Genomic DNA, 27,261 nt, shown 5'->3' on the forward strand with positions numbered 1-27,261 from the left:
CTGGGCAGTCAGAATTTCTGACACACGTTTACAAAACAAACTATTAGCCTTAAACATCATTTCCAAGAAAGCTGAAAGCTTTCTATTAAAAACTCACTTCCCCAGGAAGTCAGCAGAGAAAAATCACATTCAGGTCCTCCCCTGAAGGTACTGTGAAGGACAGGCCTCATTTGTGACAGGGCTAATAGAGGTCAGCAGAATCGTAATTCACTGACCAACCTTACCCTGTGCAAAACACAACTAAGTACTAGACTCTTAGACCAGTTACATCTACCTCTAATGTGACATCACGTACCCAAATTGAGCTCTTTTGTTGGGTTTTGTGTGTTCTATACAGCACCAAAATCCAAACAGTGAAATAAAAGTTTCAAAATCCCCATCTGGAATGATAAGTATATGTACGAAAATCATCAGATGGTGAACTACCCATGCTAGGAATTTTAAATGGAAAACTAAAATATCTTGATGCCTCAGAAAAGTTTTCATTTAAGTTATTAAGAAAAGTCCTTTGGATGCAATTCAGAAAAATGGAGTGGGCTCTTTGACAAACTTAGTATTTTACATAGAACTTTCCAGTGTTTAGGTAGGTGATACCTCAAAAACCATCTCAATACCAAAAATTGCCTAAGGAATTCTGAAATACATAGTAGTCATAGCTTTAAAAATATTAAAAGCAGGTAAATCCAGGTTTTATTACAATCATTATGAGGACAAATATTTTTGAAAGAAAGGTAACATCAAGATGTCATCAATAAAATGTATCAAAATTATAGGTAGTTTAAAATACGGATCCTAGGCACATAACATTTAGTCAAAAAAGCTAAGTGGAGAAGGCCACATATTGTATTACTGGGGTGACCATACTTCATGATTTGCCCAGAATCTTCCTGGTTTATACCTGTTCTACTTCAATTATTAATAGCAACCCTTAAAAGCTCAAAGGTGTCTCAGCTTGGTTGATAAATTATATAGTCACTTTAATATGATACATTTCTATAAAGCTCAAAACTAAATAAAACTAACAATACGTACTCTATGAATGTTCGTAATAAAATTCTTTAAAAACTCCAAATAATCCAAAAAGAATGATTTAAAATACATTCAGAGAATATCTGAGGCTGGGGAGAGTTATAGGGCTGAAGAAAAGGAAGGAACACACAGGTAGAAACAACACTGGCAATACTCCAATTCTTAAATTGGATCGTGAGTCATGAGTACTCATTTGAGTTACGTTTCATTATTAGCATTTTTCATATGTTCATACATATGTTTATACACATACAACATGTATTTAAAATATAAAAGGAGCAAAATAGTTAAAAGGGTTAAAACTGCCACCCATGTTTTTAAGATAATAGAACAAACTATCAGGAAATTTATCAGCAATTCAATATCCATTCTGATAGATTAGTAAAAAGTACTTTTCTAGCAGCCACCTGCATCACACTAGCAAAATTTACACAGAAAAAAAATTACACCTACTTTGCAGATAAAGGAAAGCTAGTTGCTTGGTGGGTTTGAATGAATGATGTTTGATATAAGAAAAGACAGCTGGGATAGGATGAGGCAACTGACAAATAAGTAAACAAATACATAACCCTAAGCACATAATAAAGGAAGCAAAAGATACAGAAGTAGTATGACTACTGAAATAGCTGAATGCAAGAGGTTAATTGGAACATGCACTTCTTATATAAAAATTAGAAGGCAAGAATTTGTATAAATAACAAGGCCTTGAATGTGTGCTGGCAAATTAAGACAAGAAGTATAAACACTAAAAATATTTTAGAAAATAACTGCCATGGTATAAATTAAATAGAACCCTAAAAACTAAGGCTAGTACGACCAATAATCTCACTTTCGTGGCATTTATCAACAGAGGAGCTTATTTAACAGAATCATCACAAAACATATGCTAAGAGAATAATTTTCTGGCATAAGTTAAGGAAAATGTGCAAACTGAAAATATCAAAGTAATTGCTGATTTTATTAATTAGGTGTTTACAGTCATTAGTCAAGTATATTTAGGAACTGGGATGCTTGTATACTTTGGTGATAATTCATAGCTATGCTCCTAATATGTGGTCCCATCATTAGGTTTTTAAATAGTAAAAAAAAATAACGGTATGCATGTTGTTATTGATGAACACTAGGTCTGTATTTACTACAGAGTAAAATAATAATCATTTAGAAATGAGTACCTGGAATACTTGCAGGAGAAATTGGGCCAGATCGTGACTGGTTGCTTCCTACAGGAGAGCCGACAGGAGAAGGCGATGGGCCCCCAGGGATGCTGGAGAGATGGGGAGATGCGTGTGGAGAGAAAGGTGACTGAGCTGGGTTGCTCTGATCCCCTTGGCTGCTCGTGGACCCGGATGCACTGACTGCTGAGCTCAAAGTTGCTTCCGTTCCCGTGGGGAGGTCATCAATGGAGCCAGACAGGTCCTAAGAAAGAAAGAAATAGCATGCATTTATAGAATAACACATATTTGGACCAATACCTGTTCAAAATACTATTTGAAAATCATAACAATGCCCCCTTCAAAGTTTTTCTAGATAACGCCCAAAATTCAGAGCATGGCCACTTGTTATTAGAAGACTTTAATGACAAGAGTAAGTTGAGTAAGTTGAACCCATAGGATCTGATCTATCGCTAAAAAGTGAGTAAAGTTGTACCTCCCTTTCATTAAACTATCCTATAGCTTTCCTTTAAGCTGTCAGCATCTAGTCCAACAAACCTGTCAAAGAGTCACAGGAAAAGCCCTTTATGCGGTGATGTACCATCCGAATGGAATGCCTGATTCGTAAATGATTACTTCAGTAAGCTGAAAACTATAGGCTTTGGATCCTCCTATTTAGAAATCAACATTGGAGGACTGACTGAATTTCAAACTATGATCTTCTAACGTAATAGTCAAAATTGTAACCAAACCTTGTGGTGAGAAATTCTTACATTTTAGGTAATTGCAAAAGTGCTCTTATAGTAAAAGAGTGATGTGTATTTTTATCTCATATTGTGACAATAAATCCCTTTGAAGTTATGTTGGCAGAAATGAGTCCTAATGTTATAACTTACTTTTTATACAGTTTTAAGCTAAACAATCTTTAAGGTCCTGTAATTTTATCATAACAACCTCTAGGCAGTTACTAAAATCCTCATTTGACAGACACAGAAACCAAAGATCAGAGAGTCAAGGTTATTGTTACTAGTTACACCACTGAGGACAGGCGACATCTGCTAGAGATTATGAAGGGAGGTTGAGAGAAGAGGAAGGAGGAAACTGTCTTCCACACTCTCATCAGAGTGAGAGGACAGAGTCTTTACTCTGTCTTCCTCATGGCTGTGGCACTAGGGCATGTGCCATGGCCCCCACCAGCAGGAGTCAGTACGTCAGTGCAGGCCTGCCGCAATGGCTGGGCTCCCAGATCACTAAGTCTGCAAACCCAGGTGAGACCCGGAGCTAGGTGCTGAATAAGCCCTAAAGACTGAGAGGCAGGATAAAAGATATCTGTCTTGATAATCTAGGACTAAATACTGCAGAATGGGATCAGAAATACCAGGTTATGCTACTGTCTGCAAAGCATATTCAACACTAATTGACATCTTCCACTCATGTAATTTTATTAATGTTTAATTTTACCTCACTGCTTACTACTGGGACTGCTAAAACTAGGGCTTTGGAAACTGGTGGAGGAAGATGCTTAGGATTTGAAGAATGAATCTAGACCAGGAAGTACAAAGGGGGCCAGGTAAAGCAGAGCTGGTTAGAGCTCTTCAGGGTACCCCAAAATGTCACAGAGCAAACTCAGAATCAGGATCCTAGGCTCCTGGAAAGTTTATCTGTTAACCATCTGTTATATAATTAACTTCGCTTTTATTAACAGCAAAATTGCCAATGATTAAAAAACACGTTCTAAAGAAGAGCTGATGAAAATCTCACAAAAAAATGAATGTTACAGAAAAACAAAAATTTCTTATGCTAAGAAGAATAACATTTAAGTAAAACAGAGTAATCTTCAATGTCATGTCATATAACTGAGCTTATAAGTAAGAAACAGTAATAGTAGCGGGTGATTGAAAATATCACCTCCTGGAAAAAGTATCATCTCCAAAATAAAATGGGGCAAACTGAACCACATTTTCAGAATTCAGAGAAAAAATATATAAACATCTCTACTTAGGGCACACGAGATGCATGATTTTGCACATGTTCAGCTGGTAAAACATTGTATTCAGCTTGATTACTGGGTTCAACAATAGTTCGATTCAGACTTTCAGAATTTTTTTGTGAAGCCAGGTAGAAACAGAGGAAGATTATTAAGCAAGTAGTATGCTACATACAATGTAGAAAGTATTCACACTTCAGCAATCAAGGCAATTATCTGAGTTCCTGGAAACAAAACTTAAGCTAACAGATGTGTGTACATGCACACATGCAGAGGTGCTGAATGCCGAAAGGGACAACAGGACAGGATTCCACCCATCCCTCCCACCCTAGGCTGAATGCTGAGTTGCCTGACATCTGCCGCCCACCCCCCCCCCACCGTCTCAGAGCCAGGGAGGGCGGGGGGTCTAGAAGAGTGGCTGGGTCCTGGGTAATTCTTAAAGTACCTGCCCCTAAAGCATTCCCTTCCTAACCTGATATAACCAATTCACAGAAGTACGAAGGGACACACCTGTGGGCTCCAGGACAAGGCAAGCTATGGCCTGAGGGCTAAAATCAGACCCTACCTATTCCGGCTCCACCTGTAAGCCAAACATTTTAAAATGACAAAAAAAATCAAGAGTAATATTTTGTGGGGCTTCCCTGGTGGCGCAGTGGTTGAGAGTCCGCCTGCCGATGCAGGGGACACGGGTTCGTGCCCCAGTCCGGGAGGATTCCACATGCCGCGGAGCGGCTGGGCCCGTGAGCCATGGCCACTGAGCCTGCGCATCCGGAGCCTGTGCTCCGCAATGGGAGAGGCCACAACGGTGAGAGGCCCTCGTACCACTAAATAAATAAATAAATAAATAAGTAATATTTTGTGATATATTAAAAATATTTGAAATTCAAATTTCGGTGTATATAACATCTTACTGGAACACAGTCACAGCCATTCCTTTTATGTATTGTCTATGGCTCCTTTTGGGCCACAATGGAGACCTTGACAGAGATGGTAGCCCTCAAAGCCTAAAACGATTTACTATCCGGCCCTTACAGAAAAAGTGTGCCGACCTGTGGTATCTAGTATAGCCTCTAATGTCTTTGCCTCTTCCTTGGGGGAAACAAAAGAAGGACAGGTCTCAGCTGAAATGCATGGTGACCTGTGTGTCAGGAATTATACAAGCTTCACCAAGAACAGGGACCGACTCCACATCTACACCCGCCTGGAAAACCTGAGTGGGAGCCACATAGAATTTTCCTCTTTAACGGTATCAGCCCCTGGTTAAGAATGGGTGGTGGGCTCCGTGTACAGATATACTCTCTAATACCTAACAAATGTATATCATGCATAAATAAGGGTCTATCACATAAGAATCAGTTGGGAGGAAATATGCTTTTCATGATTTCTTTAAAGAAAAAAAATTGGTGGATAACTAGATATAAAATCTTTATCTTCTATTATACTACAATACAGAATTCAACAGAAAAGACAACATAGATTCAGTTTTTAAAGAAATCACTATTTGAAGTTAAATAATTTTATGCAAATCTTTCTTCATAAAAAAACAAACTGTTACTTTGAAAATTTTAAAATTCTCTGCACTACCTATAAATTCCTTCCCTGTCCTCCCTTAAAATTCCATGTCATGGTTGAAAAAGTGACACGGATGGGTGTTAAGAGAGCTTCATTCAAACTGCAAAGGCATGAAAAACATTTCTGTTGTTCAACAAGCTGATCGAAGAAATATCAAGAGAAAAATATAAAAATGGTGGCTTTCTTAGTGTTCACAAGTCATCAGAATTTCAGTGCTGACTACACCTCAGTGTAACAGAAGAGTAATAAAAAGATATAATTTCTATATTACTGTTATACACACACGTAACTTTTATATGTAAATTATAGAGAAATATTCCCGCCCTGCAGATACTTAGGGTATCCATATGTATAGCTATCTTAAAACGTTAATAAAAGAAGTTCAACAGTGGTTTAAACATTCAGCCTAGTTAACAAAGAAGCTCTGTAACGAATACCCCTCTAGAGGACAATTTAGTCAGCCGGGCACCAACTCTATTCTTCTTTTGTAAGTACTATCAGATCTATGATGCCTGTGAAGAACAGAGAGACCTTACTGCATCTCATTCTAACCAAGCCACCTTCAAGCTACAGTGCTTCCATTTATCTTGCTGGAAAGCTGGCAGGTAAGGTAATTGCAGGGAGGACTCTTTTAAGGGGCTGGAGTCCCCCTGCCCCACAGCATTCCTTACATCCTTCCTCTTTATTGATGGAATGACTGCTAAGGCAATGACTTCATGGGCTCATGCATAGTAAATTCAATATTTTGCCATGACAATTTGATTTGGCAAAATCTTGCAATCAAGTTGGGTTTTCAATATCTGACATCACTCAGAATGCCGAATACTTTCCAGCACACCCAAAATAATACAACCCCTACTATCAGTGGTTAGTTTATATTTAGAAAATCAATGCCGCTTTTTGGAAAAGCTTGTTTTACTTCACAATTTAATTTAAATGCAAGTTCCCTGCAAAGACTTTCCCCTCTGTAACCATCATCCTTCCACCCTCCGCCCATGTAAAATTTTCATTCTAACCCAAGTGACAAGTACAAGAGATTTCACTGTGCTTAGAACGAAATGCCACCGGGGAGCAATAACAATCCTATCAGACTCCGACAAGAGAAACACTTTTGAATTAACATAGAGCACAAATATGTTCCTCATTGACATGATGGGATAGGGTGGGGGAGGGCAGTGACAGAGGAACGTATATAAGAACATGCCAGGAAGGAGCACAGGAGGAATTTTTAGAGATCTGCAAATATATAAAATAGACATACAACATTAAGTATAAATATGTCTGCATACTATATATGAGCCTCCCTAAAAATACTTGATGTTCATATATTATGACTTACTACCTCTAGAGACATCTTTGGTTTTGATGGTAATCAAGTTATCTGATAAGTTAGTTTACTAAAGGATAAATTCAGTCAATGCTGGTGATGTCTTACTGTCTTGAACTGGGAATAAGTTAGAAAATTTTACTCCCTTGTTTCATTAAATAAGTGGCTTTTTTAAAAAAGCAAATCAACTCCAAAATACTCTCAGCTATGGTTCTCAATACAATTAGTTGACGGTATTAGATCAGTCACTGGTAGAAAACTGCAAAGCGTCACACACACTGGGCATCTCTCGCTCAGAAGTGCCCCAAGAGAGGATGAGGATAAACACTGAATTAGAAACAGAGAAGATATTTCAATCAATGAGACGAGTTCAGGTCTCTTGTTTAAGGATTTTTATACGATACAGTTAATGATTTCTCATTGTGACTTCCCATGGGATTGAAGCACAGGTTAAAATGGCAGCTCGATGGTCTTTCAAAAAGTCTCTCATGATCTTCAAAAGCAGAAACAGTGTCTCTTCTCCTTTTTAGAATATTGAGTATCAAATCCTAGCATGCGGTTTTTCTTTTTCTCTCTCCAACTAGACCCTAACTTTCTTAAGGGCAGTGACTCCTCGTGCCAGGTCTGGTGTTAGAGAGGAGCATTTGACTGGTCACTGGTCAATGTCACTGAATTTATAAGCTCTACAGTAAAATACAGCTGCAAATACTGTACAAAGTAAGCCAGCACGTGCACACATTTCTGAATATTTACCATAAATGCTCTAGTGAAAACGACTGAGATCGCTATTAAAATTTAACAATGAATTCTCGGCCCTCTGTTTCCAATTAGCATCCTGGAGGCCAAGCATCCAGCCTCATTAGATGCTTAGCTCTTTGGAAACACACTGTAAAATCACTTCATACCCTCCAACCTTATTTTAGAACTATCATTTCAGACATGGGATACAAATACACCTTGAAGTTGATATTAGAATTGAGCCAATAATTTGACTGACATATATACACAAAAGGAAAAACCTCACAGCGACTGTTTAATTTCTATGATGTTTGTAGGCTTCTTTTCGGCACAAACCCATGTAACAGTGTATTTCAAAGACGCCCACCAAAGTCCCTGCTGCTTTCATTTGTCTAGACAGCAAATGAGTTAAAAGCTTAGACTTCCTGTCTAAATGAATTAAAAAATGCAAAGGCACAGAAAGGCAGAATCCACAAAGAAAATCCTTCCAAGCACTAATTTTTAGGTCTGCAAAGCATCTTCTTACAAAGTTATATATATCTCCCTTTCTTCTTAAACATGTCCAATAACAAATATTTATCTCTTCGTTATATGTGACAATATATGCAATCCTTAGCCTTAATATGTAGAAGGTCAACTGGAAAAAAAATATTTGATCTTAATTTATAAAGAGTCACAAGCTCAACAAATGACAAATTCATATCCAAAGCCAGGGATAACACAAGGAAAATTAATGAGTCAGAATTCATTTTAAGGGAGGTAGCCAAGAACCATTTTGGGGGGAAATTACTTTCACCTGATTCATTTGTATTCTTTCTCAAGCAAAGATTCCATTACGGGTAACTCTCATTTTAAAGGGACATATATAAGGATAATCAGCTAATGTGATACTTTACAAAAGCAGGCCTCAGAGTTAAGCATACTGTCATAAGCAAAAATTTTTATAATGGTTATATCTCCTTTGATTTTAAAAAAATTCACACCTAAAATAAAAGCTATCCTCAAAGGTCCTTGGGTTAGAAACCCCTGATATGAGATGTGCTGCCATTCTAAATTTAGAAGTGGTGAACAATGTAAGTATGAAATATGCATCATGTAAGGGAATTTTTCTCCAATGCACAGGCCTCAGGGGGATCCTAAATTATTCTGTTTTTGAACTCTGCCCAGGAAGAGTCTCTGCTCTTCCACTATTAACAGCGGACATTATGTAGACCAGGAATAACAACACAGAGACCCGTAACCACAGTATGGGCAGTCTTAAACTTAAAAATAATTTGGTAAGAAAATTAATCTTACAGTCATCTTTCGGTTGTATGGAATTTGGGATTAACACTGTCCTCTTGGTTACGATCCTAGGCTACCCTTTCAGGCGATGATGATGACATTCATGATCATGATGATTTGATGTTTAGCCATAACAACTGTGACTACCATTCTCCACAGCAGAGATATTATGTACATTTTCTTTCAGGAGGAGACTACGGCGCCTTGTGAGCTCCAGTCCATTGCTCCTACCAGGCAAAATGTTTTTTAACTGATTTCATTGTCCAAAATAGCCAGGACCCTTCCCGACCTCAAGTCAAGGCCCAAATCGGTGCTGAAAACACTAAAAAAGACTCACATATGAATAAGTGCTGGCCCTTTGTTATTCTAAGGGCAATGGCATCTTAAAGAATATACTAATTAATACAAATGACAGACTACTGGGGGAAAATAGAACTATATAATAAAGTGAGAATACTGAATAATTTGGGGAGAGAGATTTGTACTGAGTCTTACCCTTAGGCAGGCATGCCCTCTCTAAGGTTAGCAGATGGAGCTGCGGGGTGGGTAGGTGGGAGGCAGTAGGGGAAAAAACTGTGGAAGACAGTTTTTACATGTGGATGACATTTCATGTTTAAGTTGGCCTGTATAGGTTGATCTTGTACACTTAAATGTCCTCCTTTCATGGAGTCTCAATGAAAAGAGACAAACAGCTAAACAGAAATTCTAAGAAAAAGCGAACTAACAAGTGTGGAATAAAGAATGGTACGTCTTCAGCCAGCGTACATCTGCCCAGGGGCTGCTGTCTGACACAGGTCCAGACTAGAAGTGAAGGTGTGCCCTGTGGACAAATGGAGGGCAGAGAGAACAATGTGTGAAGGCAAAAAACACTAAGGGAGGCCATGCCCCTTGGGAAGGGTGAGGAGATCAGAGAGGCTGGAAAAGCAGAGCGAGAGAGGACGAGGCTGAAGAGGCAGTTGCGAATGACTTCATATGCCCACGCCAAGGAATATGGGCTTACAGTTTTAGGAACTACGGGGCCAACAGAGGTCTGAAAGGTGAGTTTTAATATTATCAAACAGACAAAAAAAATACAGTGGGTGCCAAATGAGAATTGTTAAACGTTTTAAGCCAAAAAAAACCCAAACCCTTGTTTTCAAATGTTTATGAACAAAGAATGCTTTAAATGTGATTAAAATGACAGGTACCATTCAAAAATAAATTTGTAAAACTTAAAAAAAAAAACTATATATTTTTAGCACTATATAACATTTAACAAGTAAATGAACAAAAACAAAAAGTGCCTCAATAACTACAGTCCAGGTTAAATATTAGCGTGCTTTCTAACTGCAATAATTTCACGAGTCTACAGTCATCCTATTCCTTTCATTTATATGTAAGAATTAACGGATAAAATGAACTGAAGGGTAATAGCCTTTACCCTTAAAACAGCACAACAGTGTCTAAAAACTAATTATGAGTAACATAATTTAACAGATTATGTTCTTTAACTATATATTCTATTCCAAATCGGTGACTCTGAAGACATTTAGTTACAAAGGAGGAAAATCCGCTCATGACATGTAGGGGCAGGGATGTGGGTTTATGGGTTGGTGCTTTACAAATATCAATGCCAGGTATGAAACTCTAAGTATGAATGACCCACGTGCTTTGAAAGCAAATGGACAAACTAACAAGATCCGTAAATATGTAAGATTTAGAGTTTGTCTACTGATATGAGGTCTTATTGCTAAAAGTACATCATAAATTTTTATGGCAGAAAAGCAATCAACACCAACTTTTTTGCATCTCTCATGGTAAAAAACAAAAAAAAACGACTATTGTTTACCTAGAAGTACAATGCTTAGCACATAGAAATTCTGAAAATAAAACTTAAAATCAAAAAGGCATGAACCCTCAGGAGACATCTATTTCTTCAGTATATAGCAATGAAATACTTTAAAATAGTAAGACGTATAGGAACTGCAAATAAATTAGCAACTTAAAAAAACAAAAACAAACAAAAAAAACCTCACAAATTGTACCGAGTCTACATGGAATAAAGGGAAGTTCTGTCATAGAATAATACTAAAACTTCGGTTTTGTTTTTTCTTTTCTTTTTTGCGGTACGCGGGCCTCTCACTGCCGTGGCCTCTCCCGTTGCGGAGCACAGGCTTCGGGCACACAGGCTCAGCGGCCATGGCTCACGGGCCCAGCCGCTCCTCGGCATGTGGGATCTTCCCGGACCGGGGCACGAACTGTGTCCCCTGCATCGGCAGGCGGACTCTCAACCACTGCACCACCAGGGAAGCCCTAAAACTTCATTTTTTGACATTTTCTGCAGTCACGTTGAGCCCTATGAACATACATACTTCTACATCCTTCACTGGATTTTTAAAACCTTTTGTTTTGAAGTGACTTTAGACTTACCCCAAAGTGGCAAAGACAGTACTGACTGTTCTTTCACTCAGTTTCCCTTAACGTTAACATTTTACATAGCAACCATGGCATGTTTATCAAAACCATGAACTTGACATCGGTACAATACTATTAATGAAACACAGACTTAATTTGCATTTTACCAGCCTTGCCAGGAATGTCTGTCTTCTGTTCCAGGACCCAATCCAGGATACATGTCACATTTATTCACCTTGTCTCCTTAGTCTCCTCCAGTCTGTGACAATTTCTCAAATCTTTCCTTGTTTTTCACAACCACGACACATTTGAAGAGCGCTCCTGAGGTATTTTGTAGAATGTCCTTCAATTTGCGTCTGTTTAATGCTTTCTCATCGTTAGGCTGGGGTTATAGATTTTGGGGAAGAACACCACAGAAGTGAAACCTCCTTCGCAAAGCAACATATAGGGGTATGATATCAACACGACTTAGTACAGGTGATGTTGACTTGGATCACCTGGTTAAGGTGCTGTGTGCCAGGTCCCTCCACTGTCAAGTTGCTCTTTTGCCCTTTCCACACTCTGTTCATGAGGAGGGAGTCACTGAACCCAGCCACACCCAAGGGAGGGCAATTAAGTCCCACCTCTTGGAGGAGGCTTATCAAAGAATTAGTGCATGTCTGTTAAAACCACACAGTAATTAGTACATATTTGCAGGGATATATTTGCAACTATGCACGTATCTGTTTCACCTTCAAGTTTTGCCTAATTTTAGTATTTATCAGTCGATCTTGCCTGCAGCACTACTCTAGTGTTCTAATAGTGTTGATTTTCTATTTCCTTCATTCCTTTTACATTTATTATCTGGAATTCTTATGTAGGAGGAGATGTCCTGTCTCCATTCATTTTTACATGGTCAAGACAATTGTCTCATACATTTTTTTGGTGCAACTTAAGTTCCTTTATGATGATTAGGTGATACTCTTATCAACACTAAATGGTAGTAGTACCTCCAATCGAGATTTCATGAGCATAAAATATGGGAGAGAGAAAAATATGCACTCTTTGCTTTTCCAGACACAGCTAGAAGCATATAACTTAGTATAATCACATCGGACAACAATTCGTAAGCATCTTGTAAAGCTAAAGATGCATCTATCTTATGACCCAGAATGTCCACTCCTAGGTTTATACACTGGCACGTGCATATATATACAAGCACAGTAGCATTGTTTCAGTATTGTAATAGTAAAAAAAAAAAAATGGAGACAATCTGATTTTCCAGCAATATAAAATCAAGAGATATATTCAGAAAATGGGATACCATACAGCAATGAAACTGAATGAGCTAGAACTAAAAATGTTAATAGGGGGCTTCCCTGGTGGCGCAGTGGTGGAGAGTCCGCCCTCCGATTCAGGAGACACGGGTTCGTGCCCCGGTCCGGGAAGATCCCACATCCGCGGAGCGGCTGGGCCCGTGAGCCATGGCCGCTGAGCCTGCGTGTCCGGAGCCTGTGCTCCGCAACGGGAGAGGCCACAACAGTGAGAGGCCCGCGTACCGCAAAAACAAACAAACAAAAATGTTAATAGGAAGCTCACAAACAATACTGATAGAAAACTGACCAAAAATCTCAACATAGCAATACTGAACTAATACAGAAGAGATGGAACAAAAAGAAAGTAGTGGACTGTTAACCTGGTAGTGGAAATTCAAAGTCTAGAGCAGCAGCAGTTAAGCAAAGCTCAGAAGAGGTAACGAGAGTGGGAGTAGCATTGTCTACGGATTAGAGGGGAGAACGAAACAAACCTCTGCACTGTCCACTCAATTAAGCCCCACTTCCCTCCAAGAGCCGTCCGTTACTATCCTGGTAAAGTCTCCCCCGACATCTACAGCACCAGAATGAGCTACACAGCTCCTTCCTCTATTATCCCACATCGTATTTATCAACTACAGAACTTCCCGTGTTGAGTTTTAATGAATTGTTAGCATCTGCTACAATGCAAACTCTGGAGTAGGACCCCTTACATTCAAACTTCGGCTTCGACACTGACCCGGACCGTGGGCAACATACTTAACCTTTCTGTGCCTCGCTCTCCTCATCTGTAAAATGGGGGAAATACTAGTATCTGTCAAAAAGAGTTGTTGTGAGAATTAAATGAGAAGTTATACGTAAAAGAATTAGCCCAGCAGGATCTCCGGTAAGTGTAAGCTATTATCATTATTAACCATAAGGGAGAGGCAGTGGGTTAGAGAGCCCGAACCGTGTGTCACTGGGGATACAGTGCAAGACAACAGTGTTACCGGAAGGAAGTGGCTGAAGAGTGAAGAAGAGGCAGGAAAATGTGCCTTCCCCATGTTTCCTGATCCCAAGGGGTACCAGTGAAGGCTCTGCAGGCTCTAGGAGAACCAAGTTGAGCAAGAGTTAGGAATCCGGTTAAAAAAAACGGAAACCCAGACAGTAGCAACCAAAGAGAAGGGGAATTATGTGTAGAAGAGGTAGGTTTTTTTGTTTTGTTTTTGTTTTTCAGGTGTCCGCTCCATCATTCATAAGCTCTTTAATGAGTAAGACAAAGACGGCCTGCACTGTTTATGAACACAGGTTTTGAACAATAATCCTATCAATGAAGTTATAACAGATATTTGAGTACTGGAAAGTGGTTAAGAAAAACACCCATCATGACTCACTATTTAAGAATCACAAATGCAAAAGTATTACCACAGAGAGACCATTATGCTGTAGAAGAAAGAGTGCTGGCTGTAAGAGGAGTTACAGCATGGTGCCACCACTGATCAGCTATGAACAAGACAATCTAAACTTTTATTCAGTTGTAAAATGGGGATTATAATGTTTATTATCTCAATCACTCAATATAATGAATAAAGCAAATGATATGGAAATTGTGAAGAATATCACTTTTAAAACATAAGATAGGGCTTCCCTGGTAGTGCAGTGGTTGAGAGTCCACCTGCCGATGCAGGGGACATGGGTTCGTGCCCCGGTCCGGGAGGATCCCACGTGCCGCGGAGCGGCTGGGCCCGTGAGCCATGGCCGCTGAGCCTGCGCGTCCGGAGCCTGTGCTCCGCAACGGGAGAGACCACAGCAGTGAGAGGCCCGTGTACCGCCAAAAAAAAAAAAAAAAAAAAAAAAAAAAAAATTATCTTGTTAAACATGGAAAGAGCCTAATAGCTTCAATAACAGAAAGTGTTTTTATATTTCCATTGGAATCATTTTTAAGATGCCTGAATGTTTTAGAAAAAAGTAGAGAATCCAGAATTTCTTTTTTACATGATTAGCCTGACTAGATTACAGATGGAAATGCTGTGTAAAGGCTATTTTTATATTTTAAAGTGAAATTCAATACATGCAACACTCCCCCCAAAGTCAAACTTAAAAACATGCATTTTTCTCATTTTCAGTTATGATTTACAGACTCACTCAGATGAGAGGTTGTTTTCAACTTTGTACAGGGGCAGCTGGTCACTCAACACCTCAAGTGCTAGCTCTAAAGGACAGTTTTACATAACAAATCTTCCTAAGAGCATATAACCATTTTATAATATATTACTTCAAAACTACTTCTTGAAAGGCGCTGGTTATAAACCTATTCAGGGTTTCAGACAGAAACTTCTAATACCAATAATAACAACGATGATGGGGATCATAGTATCAGTAAAGAAGGGCCTGAGTTAGGTCTTGAAGTCCAGCATGTTTCACACTCAACCACACTACCTCCCAACAGAGCCATTTGCATGCTAGGCAAGGGTATGAGGTACTGTACCTCACACGTACAGGTTAATTATCCTGTTGCTCGGAGCATGTTCCCAGGCCAACAAGAAGAATAGAGTTTTCTCTGATGACCACTTTAAGTGGTCTCAGAGACGGCATAAACAAATTAAGATACAGGATTCTGAAAGGCAGAAGGGTAAAATTCACATTTCCTTAGCCTTCTAAAACCTTTGAACAAGGGAGACACCCAAATAACCTGACTCGCAAGCCCATCACATTGCTGAATTGCTCTTTATCCCAGTAAATCATAAGTTTTGAAATAAAATTGGACTTAAACTCTTCATCAACCTAAAAATCCTGGAAAGTGCTATGAAGCCTCCTTCTGAATCTCTACATCTTATTCCCCTCCTCTAATGACTTACTTTTAAAATGCGTTTATTAGATGTTAGTTTTCTCTTGAATATTTGTATTGTATTGGGGGTGGGAGCTTGCAAGGAATCGGGCTCTGGAACCACAAAGCTGCCCCCAACGCTAGCTGCTCTCTCACTGACTCAGAGGACTCAGGCAAGCGACGGAGTCCCATCAGCCGCCACCTCTCATCCGCACGCAGTACAGGGACAACAGAAGTAATGACCTCACAGTGCTGGGTGGGGTTAAATGAGGTAAATGCTCTGCATAAAGCACTAAGCATGCTGCCTGGCGCCAGATAAGTGCTCATTAAATATTTACTGTAATGTAGGTACACAGTAATAGTGTAGCGGTTAAAAGCATAAATTCTGGAGTAAGAGCAGTTTGAAATCAAGTCCCGGCTCCATCGTTTCTTCACCTAATCCTGGGTAAGTTACTTAATTTCACTGAACCTCAGATCCACCATCTAAAATAGGGGGGAAATATTAATAATGCCATGGTGAAGATTAAATATAATTATGAAAAATAAGTATTAAGCATATAGTAAATGTTCAATAAATAGTTGCTATGTATATAAATGCATATGTACACATATAACCATACACACATTTCAAATATGTATGTTTTTTAAAAAGCCCTGTTTATAATGTAAAATGCATTTTGAATACAGAATAAAGAATTTACAAATGACTTCTAGAAAAATATCTCACTTATAATAAGATGGATGAGTAAACAGCAGTGGCATGAAGGTATCCTGTTCTTTAACAAATACTTAACAGATAATATAATGTGTGTTAGGAAAATAGTATAATATTAATTGTTAACATAACTAAGTAAATCAGCCTTTGGCATTTCTATAAAATGTAGTGTCACCAATTATAAACACTGCACAAGAAGGAGGGCACTGATTGGAAAAGGTAATCAGCCCAGGTTGTGAAGTCTTGGTTCAAATCTGCGCCATCAGTTCTTAGTGGTGTGAATTCGGCAAGTGAATTAATATCCCAAAGCCTCAGTTTCTTCACCTATAAAATGGATCTGACTCAAAGAGGCGGAAAGAACTAAATGAGTTTAATCAAGAATCCATTTAATAAATATTAGCCATCATGAGTTTGATTTTTATTATGTCACATAGTATCCAGATAAATTTAAAGCAATTATTTCTTGTTCACATCTAGAAAACTACATATTAAAATGGCAAAAAACTAGGAACCACTTAAATATAAATTTACTAGTGGGCTATCTAAAACTACATACTAATTATTAGAAATATATATTTTAAGTAATGTAATTTTTATTGAGTGAAAATCAGTAGTAACAGCAGAAAAACAACTACTAGTATCTAATTTATGTAAAACAGTAGAAAATATTTCACGAACATATACATTTTTAACCCTTGATGCTCAACAAAATTTTAACAGTGGTTATTTTATGTGATTGGATCTGGGAGGATTTTCTCTTTCTTCCTTGTACTCGAGCAGTCATTTTAATAAATGCTGAAGTTTTTTGTGAAAGAAATAAAACAAAAGGCAAACCTACAGATTTCAACAGTCTTCAACAAAAGTCCATTTAAAAGATGGGAAACAGCTGCATAGTAGTAGCATTAAATCATATTAGTATTTTCAGAATAGATGTTAAAACAATGCAAAAGTATATGGTAATGAAATAACGAGAGAAAGTTGGACAAATACAAATTATGCTCACATGCATACTTTTCACATTCTTTCAGGCTAAGGTATTTTAATAAAATTTTCCTCGTGGCCTTCATTAGCATGTACATGTACATACGTGTACATACTTCATGTACATACTTGAGTAGGATGGCGGAGGAAAACTTTAAAAATCAAATTTTAGGCAAACGGAATAAAGCAAAAATATAAATATTGGTTTTAACAGTATGGCCTTATGATACAGCAGGCCCCAGCCTGACAACGCAACCGCTAAAAGCGATGAACACTCAACAGACACAGACACAGGCACTTTTAGTTAAATGGGTTTCACAGAGCTGGTTCCCCACAGAAGCTGGCATCTTGAACCCAAGGAGTCTCAGAAGAAACAGAAGTCACATGTCTATCAATATTTTAGACGGAATCTAATACAACCGTAAATCTGTCATTGTTGGCAACACTGAAGAAGTAGGACCAGTTAATAGGAAACACTGAATACCACTGCTTCAGGTTTCTCTGTCTTCTATGGTCTAAATAACTCCATACAGAACACTGCCGTCAAAGGTCTCGCTGTAAGAGTTATATGTTCAAAATTATTGATTTCCTTTTACTTCCAAAGAAAACTACAATTGTAAACACAATTCTCTTTGTGAATTGATGCTTTTAAATCTATTTCATTTGGAAATTGTAAAAGAAAGCAAGCAACCTAAACACTTAAAAGTATCAAAATGGAGTTTAAATAATAAGCGAAGTATAAAATTATAACCGGAGGTAAATCTGTTCTACTGAGCTCACTGTAACTTCTAGAATGAGTAACCACATGTGACTGTTTAGGAGTGCCACAATGGTCCACCAGTTTGTAGAATGTGATATGACCTTCTATGATTTGTCCTAGTGTTGAATATACCTGTCTCTTCTTGCCTTTCTGTATGCTGTTCTCTTCTGAATTTTCTTCAACACTGCTAAGTAGATAAGACATCGTATTAAGGAAGAGATGGATTTTGGCTCTGAGGATAAAAGCAATATATTTTTAAAGCATGTATATAAAGATTGGTGAAAACTACTTATGAATTAAATAAAAGAGGAGTGAAGGAAAAATGTAAAACTACAACAAGCATAGCAATCTGTTATGAGCTGAATGAGTGCCAGTTTGTGGGCCTCGGGGCTCGGTAGGATTTCTCTGTACAGTGCCAAACTCCAACAATATTGTTATGGTTAGAAAGGAATTTCTCACAAGAGCTAACAAAGGCAGAAGGTCATAAATAAACCCAGCAGGATTGCCTTGTCAGTTCTCATTATTAGCGCTGCAGGCACTTGCTTTTCTGTGGGCTTCTTACAGGTTCATTTAAGTGTAAGAGTTCCTCCTTGAAAATTCAGATACTCATAAATAAAATGGTTCTTAATCCAGCAAAGAAAAATACTTGAAAAGTGAGTAAGAAAAGAAGTAAGCAAGTAAATAAATATAGAAAGGACAGAAGCACGGCCAACGGCAGAGCTTAGCCTGGCATTTCCGAAAGCTGGAGCACCTTCAGTCCTGGCCTTCGCAGCCCAGCAGTGACCAACAGGATGCTCTGCTTTCTCACCACAATAACAGTCTGCAGAATTCTATCTGGGCAGGAAGTGAAGCTGAGCTCCTAAACTGATGCTGACATGTGTTATAAACTGAGGGAAGCACAGCTGTGTGATCATTACTGCAATTATGAAGTGACATTTAGTATTAACTTTATTTTACTGAGGATTTTTAACTAGTAACAAAAAAAGAAGGTACAAATCTACTAATGACAGAGATGTTGATTTTTAGCAATTAAAAAATAGGAATGTATTATTGGGTCTCTAAAGATAAACATTACCTTTTGCATAAGGCAAATCCACATCTTAAGAGCTCTTATCAATGCCTCTTAATAGAACAGAAGATTTAGTTTTGTAATATTTAAAACGTGAGATGCAAACCTCAATTCTTTCTTAATTTTAAGTCCCTGTATTCTAAGAAGGGCTGAGAACAAACTTCCAATTATCCCAATACACATATTAATTCAACAGAGAAAAAAACCTGATAAACTTGATTCCATTTACTAAGTCAAAACAAAGACATATTTTTCTTCAGCAACAACAACATATTTCATGGTGTCATTTATTTTGTTTAAAAGGAAAAATAAGTATCTTTAAGTAATATAAACAAAGGAGAAATATATCAGAAAACTAAATAGAAAATAAAAATCCTCAGTAGTGCCACTATTTAGAACTAACCAAATTCTAATATTTTGCCCTATTTCCTTCTAGTCTTTTTTTCTTAAGAAGAGCAAAACAGCATATCTTTTTTTTCTTTTTATTTATTTTTGGCTGCATCGGGTCTTTGTTGCTGCATGAGAGCTTTCTCTGGTTGCGGTGAGCGGGGGCTACTCTTCGTTGCAGTGTGCGGGCTTCTCATTGCGGCGGCTTCCCTTGTTGTGGAGCACGGGCTCTAGGCGTGCGGGCTTCAGTAGTTGCAGCACTTGGGCTCAGTAGTTGTGGCTCGCGGGCTCTAGAGAGCAGGCTCAGTAGTTGTGGCGCACGGGCATAATTGCTCCGTGGCACGTGGAATCTTCCCGGACCAGGGCTCGAACACGTGTCCCCTGCATTGGCAGGCGGATTCTTAACCACTGTGCCACCAAGGAAGCCCCAAAACAGCATATCTCTAAGCACAATGTGTATACAAAAATAAATAAGGCACCAACTGACCTGTCATCCTCTATCAAAAAAATGAACATTTTCCCCAGCTGTTCAGTTTTATAATTTGTGAAGTTTTTATGTAATTGTAAATTTTAAAAATTCTAAGTGTCCCACATCACCCCCTTTAAGAGAATAATGAAAGTTTCCAAGAGTAGAAAGCTGTTCTCAGAGGCTAGGATGCTGGAATACCAACTTGTGCAGTTACTTAGTCAGTTATAGAAACTCGGCTATTAAGTGCGGGTGTGTTATAAAGAAAGGTATGTTTGCAGAATGACTTTTCACTGGCTTGCAGCCTCTCATTACCTACCACTCAGGATTATTAGTGTCAAGCTGATGTTGAATTCTTCACAGAGAAATTTCTCCATGTTTGCTTTAGATACTGGCAATTGGTCTATGTTCTCAGCATTCACAGAGGATTGCCCTTGACTAGCATAACATCACTGGTACAAGGAACATGAATAAATGCTGAAAAGAGTAGTTTAAATGTCCAACAGTGGTAAGAAACTAAAGCAGGCCTTACTTTACATTGGTGGGGAAAGGTGGGCTTTTCTAGAGAATATTTCTGAAGCAGCTAAGTTACTACATTAACTGTAGCCTGTATAAGAAATCTGTGGTGTTAAACTTGCAGTGGACTGCAAACGTCATATTACATTTTTCGATTAGTAGCTTTATAACCACGTAGCCCATGGTTGACAATATTAGGCCATAAAGAGTTCTCAGGAACTTACTACTGAATATTCTGTCAACTAATAAATAGTAAAAACAAGGGTCCCAAATCTGACACACTTAGGACATGAATAGTACATAAAAAAATAAAAGGACCTATTTTTAGACTTCAACAGCTAACTCATGCTAGTATTAACCAAACTAGACTTCACCAATTCTTAAGAGTTGTTAGGGCTCATACCCAGTATTTCAGGTACAAATGTGTTATTAAATAATAAAACGTGGGGAGAGCGAAGTTTGACTCCCTCGGAAGAGAAACACTTAAGATGGATTGTTATGAGCTGCACAGGATTTTCAGAACTAAACAAAGCCACAGTAAACATTTACTCCTATCCTGCGTTTCTGAAATGTGAAACTGAGGTCCAGAGAGGCTAAATTATTTATATCAAAACTATGCACAGGTCCTATAGACACAGACTACATTAGAATGCAGGTTTCTAGGTATCTTCGTTGAAACATTACGGCTGACATTGTTAACATCACTCAAGATTTCAAAGGACAGAATGTGTGCGCGCGCACGCGTTACTGCTCACGAGAGCGCGCGTACATCGACTTAAGCGTATTTTCTAAGTTATTATTTCACGCTATGTATCTAGGTACCTGCCTCTATCTCAAAATCTCTTGTTTCACTTAGTGATAAGGATATGACTTTGTCAGTGATAAAAGGAAGAACAACATGCAAAACCATGTAGCAGAGATGTCCCAGGATGTACAACAGTAGGACAGGTGAACAGATCCTTTGGTGATTTAAAACAAATCTTTCATTTTCTAATTTGTACCCTTTGGTGAGCCTCACAGAATGTTTTCTCTCGTTCTCTAATTTCTCGCTCACTCCATCTCCTTGTGGGTGAATCACGCTGACACGCACAGGCCCATAAACCAAGAGGCTATAAAGTGGCACCTCAGAGGGCAAGAGCCTCCCACGGCCACAGAGAGAATATACACATCCTCTTACCTTGCGACCTGACCTGGGCAGGATGCCCGCCTCCAACACAGCAAAGGAACTCATGACTACATTCAGAGGGGATCCAAACAGTAAGAAGGTAAATGTATTTTAATCACTGAAACTGATAAAGCATCCGATTTTTTCATTCTGTCTGGCGACTACACCCACAGGATTCACAAGAGTGAAACAGAAGAGAAGCAAACTGTGAAGACAGACTGTTTTGTGAAATCATAATCCATGAAGTATACCATCTGTGATCTAGCACAGTTCTCAACCTGCAATGGATCCCCACTGCAATCTGATATGGTAAATATTTTATAGAGTTCTGAGTTCTGAAGTATCTATAATTGTTTTAGGTCTTAAACGTGTGGGGTACAGTGCAAACGGAATTTAAATTCCTGAGAACAGTGTAATTAAGTGAACTTTTGGAAAAGCTGGCCCCATGTGATACACGATTACATCTAGCAGAACAGAAGGACAGGAAGAAAAGGGCGAAGGAGAGACCAAGAGAAAATGGGAGAAAGTAACAAAGGGCAGGAGAATATAAAGCACAGTATAATACACATAGTAAGCGTTGAAGCAGTTCCTGGATGAGTGAATGAATAGAACGACGACGACTACATGTGCAAAATAAGGCAAACGAAGCAGAGAAAGCTTTGGGCAGGCCCGGCTAATCACAAATACTGTTTAAGATTTTCACCTTAAATTGGTAGGCTAAACAGCGCGGCAAACTCTACATATACATTTGGACACGAAGCACCTTTGTGAGAAGCAAAAAAATAAACAGTAGCCTTCTGGGCAGATGCAGCCCCACGGAACCATGGTGCCTTAGTGGAAGAAAACTGTAGCCCTTTCTCAGGGCTCAGGGGAGCAGGGAGACCCTGTCTTAGCAAAGTGCATCAGCCCGACTTCAACCCAATTATTTCCCTCCAGAAGTGAGTGCTAGGTGCACCACCATGGCGACCTTGCTGGCACCACAGACGGCCACGACTTATCTGGTAAAAGACGAGCCGGGAAGAACCAGCAGTTAGGAGCTTGGGACTTGTGGTCTGACCCTGGTTCACCTCTTATTTCTAATTACTAGTCATTCAGCCTTACGCATATTACTTAGACTCTCAAATTGAGGCCTCAATTTCTTCGCTGATAAACTGGTAAAAGTGTTAAATTTATGGTTATAATGATACAAAAGAAAGCACACAGAATAGTGCTTGGCATATAATGGGAATGTGATAAACTACAGCTATTTTTATCATATATTTTTATCCAAACCCTTTTGTCATTTAATCCTGACAGCAGTCAAATTAGGCGGGGACAACCAACTGCATTTTACACACGAGGAAACAGGCTCCGAGGGTGAGCTGCCTGGGCCATGAGTCCAGCCCAGCTCTCTGACTTCAAAGCCCAAGGTATGCCCACGTTTCCATGTTTCTCTCCTCGTTCCTCCTCCTGGTTATTCCTATTACGATGTCAAACAAAGGAAAAGACAAAAGCCAGGGTAGAAGAATAAACGTACTCTTAGCAGTGTTTCTAGGATGAAAATCCTTTAACAATCCAAGTGCATCTTCTCCCTCTCCCAGCAAAAACCTCTTAGTTTTGCTTTGATGGAAAATGAAAATCTTCCCCGCTGCAATTAGCTCCCGGACCCTCTACTGGACTAAGGGAGTGGCAAAACACCACCACCAGTGTTCTAACAAGTGGACTAAATGTGATTCATTTTTTGGAATAAAAGATGACCCTGAATCCAGACATAAGCTACCTGTTAAAGACCATAATAACATCATGCAAACAGGATGGTCTTCTGGCCTAAAAATGTCGTTAGAATTAAGACTTTCTTCATTTAGATATTTAATAGAAGCTATTTTAAAACTAATATGCATTATTTGTCAGGGGACAATTTAAAACTCTGATATTATCTATAGTCCTCAGAAAATGTATATATACAAGAAAATATATAAGGAAGAATAGTAAAAATAAAACTGAAACGAGTTGAACTATAATTTCCCTTTTCTCTGACATTCTTACAGGGTAACTGTTGAACTACTGATTTTTCAGTGCAAAGGAAAGAATACTCTCTTCCATGACACCCACCATTTCTAAAATTTCCTTTAATAGTCATATGAAAAAGTAAAAACGGATGTTGATATAAACTCCTTGAATAAGGTTTGTGTTTTCTTCACACAAAACTTTTAACATTTTAAAGTGGAGAAATAAGATCAGTTTCTGTAGTGAAACTAAGTAAAGAATGGATTACCATTAGCGCCACAGACTCTGAGATATCACCGACTTTCATTCAGACAGGGGTCCGCCTTGGTGGGTGCTGAGGGATGGAAGAGCATTTCCAGGGTTCTGGCGGGTTTTTTTGCACGGGGTATCGATTGTACGCGTGCGTTCACTTAGGAAACACATCAAGCTGCACAGCTGTAATTTTGTACTTCCTTGTACTTATATTTACATCGAAAAAACTGACTTCTAGACAACAACCACGCAGTCATTTGTCATGACACAGGAGAAAAAAAGCAACAAACCAAAACAAACCCAAACCATCCATCTCTGGAGTCCTGTCTCATCCTGATAGGTCAGCACTGACATGTGCTGAGCTCTCTTTTCAGTATTCTCCCTGAATATATGATCTGCTATCAGGAAAGCAAGAGTCCAATTTAAATGGAAGTTCCGATGGGTAGGTAATGGTTTGACCCCTGACCCCATCACCACAATTGTTCCACTTTTCTAATGACTTCCCTGCAGGGTTCATTTACCAGTTCTGGGTCAAAGACCAACATGCCCACAAGTCAAGGATTGACACAAGCAGCGCTCGAAGTATTTGGAAATAACTGCACCATAAAGACACATTTCATCAATTAAAGACGGTTTTTGAATTTAAATGAAAGTATAAACCAAAAATCACCACAATTTACATTAACCAATTCACAGGTATATAGGTATGGAAGGATACATCCCAATTAAGGTACAGAATCAGTAACACCCAAAGCCAAAGCAGTTCTACCTTAAAAGAACTGTTTTATCTTTATTGCCTTTAGTAGTAGTATATTTGAGAGCACTGTCCACTTGTCTGAGATTTTCCTTTAAGTTTTAATTAATTTGAACTTCTTTTAACTTATACTCCTCATGACTTTAACTAGCATGCTTACAATGGATTAGATAGTGACTCAGAGACGTAAATTTCCCCAAATATGACAAAATCCTGCTTCAATAATCTTTCTGCTTAAACACTACTTTATACTTTCCACATATGTAAACAGAACTACTTGCAAATAACAATTTCTTTGTTAGTTTAAACAAACTTCCTCAGTCAGTAGAGAATATGTTAAAGTTGGTGCAAAAGCTGTAGTTGGACTTGATGATAGAGTACTTATTCAGGATTGAATTCAGTTCTCAATAAAAAAAAAAAAAAGACATGTAATTCCTTCTAATGTTTATTTGTACAGAACAGGAAGGAAAGGGAGAAGACACCAAAAAAGCAGGGGGTGGGGTGGGAGAGAGAAGGAGAGTGAGACCTCAAGATAAAAGAGGAAGAATAGGAGAGGGAAGAAGAGAAAGACAAGGTTCTAAAGAAAGATCGGGGATTGCACTCAAAAGGCAGAGACTTGACCTCAGAGGCTGGATTATGCCAGGGTCATATCTCTCAAGTACGTTTCATTGGGACTAGTCAGGTGAGGATGTAGGGACAGTGGAGCATGACCCTCTTCAGGCCAACAGTAGCTAAGGAAGCATCTGGAAGACTCTGCTATGATTCCAGCCAGCATTGAACATTTTCTACTTGACTAACTTTGGATTGGGTTACAAGGACTCACGAATGAGAGGTCTGGAAGAGTAAAAATTAAGACAAAAGTCTCCACTGCGAACAACAATATATTCAAAACACAGAAGAAATGCTACAAAGAACATTTCTACATCATTAGAAAAACAATACAGACTCTAAATGTTTTATTTTGCTCTTTAGTATTACAAATGGACACTGCTAAGCAAGCTTTCTTAAGAAATGGGCTTTAGATTCACAGTGTTATAAATACAAGAACAGTTAATACTGTTGAGCATATATATATATATAAAGTTACCTTAGAGAGAAAGGTAAACGTCTAGGCTTAGAGATACCTTCCTTTAATCAGACAAGTTAAACTGATCTAACTCAAAAGAAACTTCACTGATCCAATGAGAGGCTGACAAGCAGTAGAAGCACAGAAAAAGAAAAATCACAGAGGTTCTACAAGAAAAAGCTGACAATGGGAGAAGGAATCCAGACCAACAGATAACGAAGATTATTATGTAATAATGAAGCACGGAAAACAGCATGGAATGCCTATTGTGGAAAAGGATGTATCTGGCTAACCTAGTCTGATACTACAAAACCTTCAAATTATTTAACCATCCCACATTCTGATGCCATACTCACAAAGTGACATCTTTCTGTGTAGATCTGCCACCAGGTAGACCACTGCCTTGCCAACTAGGGTGGTCAGTGTCTTCTCCAGAGAGACAGTTCAACCATCTCTTGGTAACCTCCTGATAAAACTGCTTTCTGAGCCTTGCAGAATAGAGAATCAGACCTGGACTTAAGCACATTTGCTAAAGTAATGTCACCCTGTGATGAATCATGAAGAACTACAGTTCTCTGGTTAACACCCTGGTCATTTGAAAGTTCTACAAGGAATAGATTGTTAGGCCTACCCACGAGCATTAATTCCATACATAAACAACCATTATAAGTTAGGAAATCTGACTTATTAGAAGTACATTTAATGAAGGTTTTACATTTTGTACACATTTTATTTTAACTCACTAACATCTGATAAGTTAATATATTCTTCTTTCACAGACTTAACTCTCACAGTAGTAATACAGAATTCAATCCAGTTTGTATAGACCAATCATCTAAAAAAATCGACAGAGAACAAAACGGCCCTGAAGATAAGCATCTTGGTGGCATGGAAAAAGTACTGGCCTTTTATTACATGTCCGCCGGTATCAGCTACCTAACCTCTGAGCCTATTTCTTCATTTGTAAAAGTGGCATTATACCACCTGCCTCTTAAGGTACTGTATTAAAAGAAGAAGTACACGTAAAGTACTTTTCAGAGCATCTCGTATTTACTTGCTGTTCAGTAAATGGTAGATATTCTGTCTTGGAGCGTTTGAGTGTAATCTGTTAAGATTGAAAAAAGGAAGAGCCGCCATACAGAAAATTCTCTATATCCTTCAAACCCTAGAGCAACAATGGTCTGGTTGGTCCCATCCACTCTCCTTCTGAAATGAGACTTATTTCTTTAAAATGTATTTTAAAACATTATCAGATTAACAGATGCTTTGTATAAAACCACAAACATCACAGAAGGAACAGGATGAGAGAGTCCTGACCAGACCACTGTTACCAATTTCTTACCGTACCCTCACTTCACATACTTTTTATGAGAAGTTTTAAAAGCTTTAAAACCAAATGCATGTCTACAGTAATTCACAACCATTAGCAGAAGGGAAAACAGAAATGGAGGTTAAGCACAAGAGCAATGGAAAGCAAAAGCAACCACCTAACGCTGTAGTGATGTATTTGGAAAAGGAGATTCAGCTTATCACGACTGCTTTGTCAAACCTTTGGATAGCTCCA

The 27,261-nt window shown here is 38.6% G+C and overlaps 1 protein-coding gene across 4 annotated transcripts in view; it reads right to left on the reverse strand.

Annotated features, from left to right (window-relative positions):
• The window catches only part of ARID1B (AT-rich interaction domain 1B), a 416,165-nt gene that overhangs the window by 121,026 nt on the left and 267,878 nt on the right, over positions 1-27,261 (reverse strand). For all 4 annotated transcript variants that reach the window (XM_032650747.1, XM_032650746.1, XM_032650749.1 and 1 more), the window contains exon 5: positions 2,202-2,445. In XM_032650747.1, coding sequence (XP_032506638.1) covers positions 2,202-2,445 — 244 coding nt within the window. The remainder of the gene's footprint in view (positions 1-2,201; positions 2,446-27,261) is intronic.

The sequence above is a fragment of the Phocoena sinus genome, chromosome 12 (assembly GCF_008692025.1).
Source record: "Phocoena sinus isolate mPhoSin1 chromosome 12, mPhoSin1.pri, whole genome shotgun sequence".
Taxonomy (NCBI): Eukaryota; Metazoa; Chordata; class Mammalia; order Artiodactyla; family Phocoenidae; genus Phocoena; species Phocoena sinus.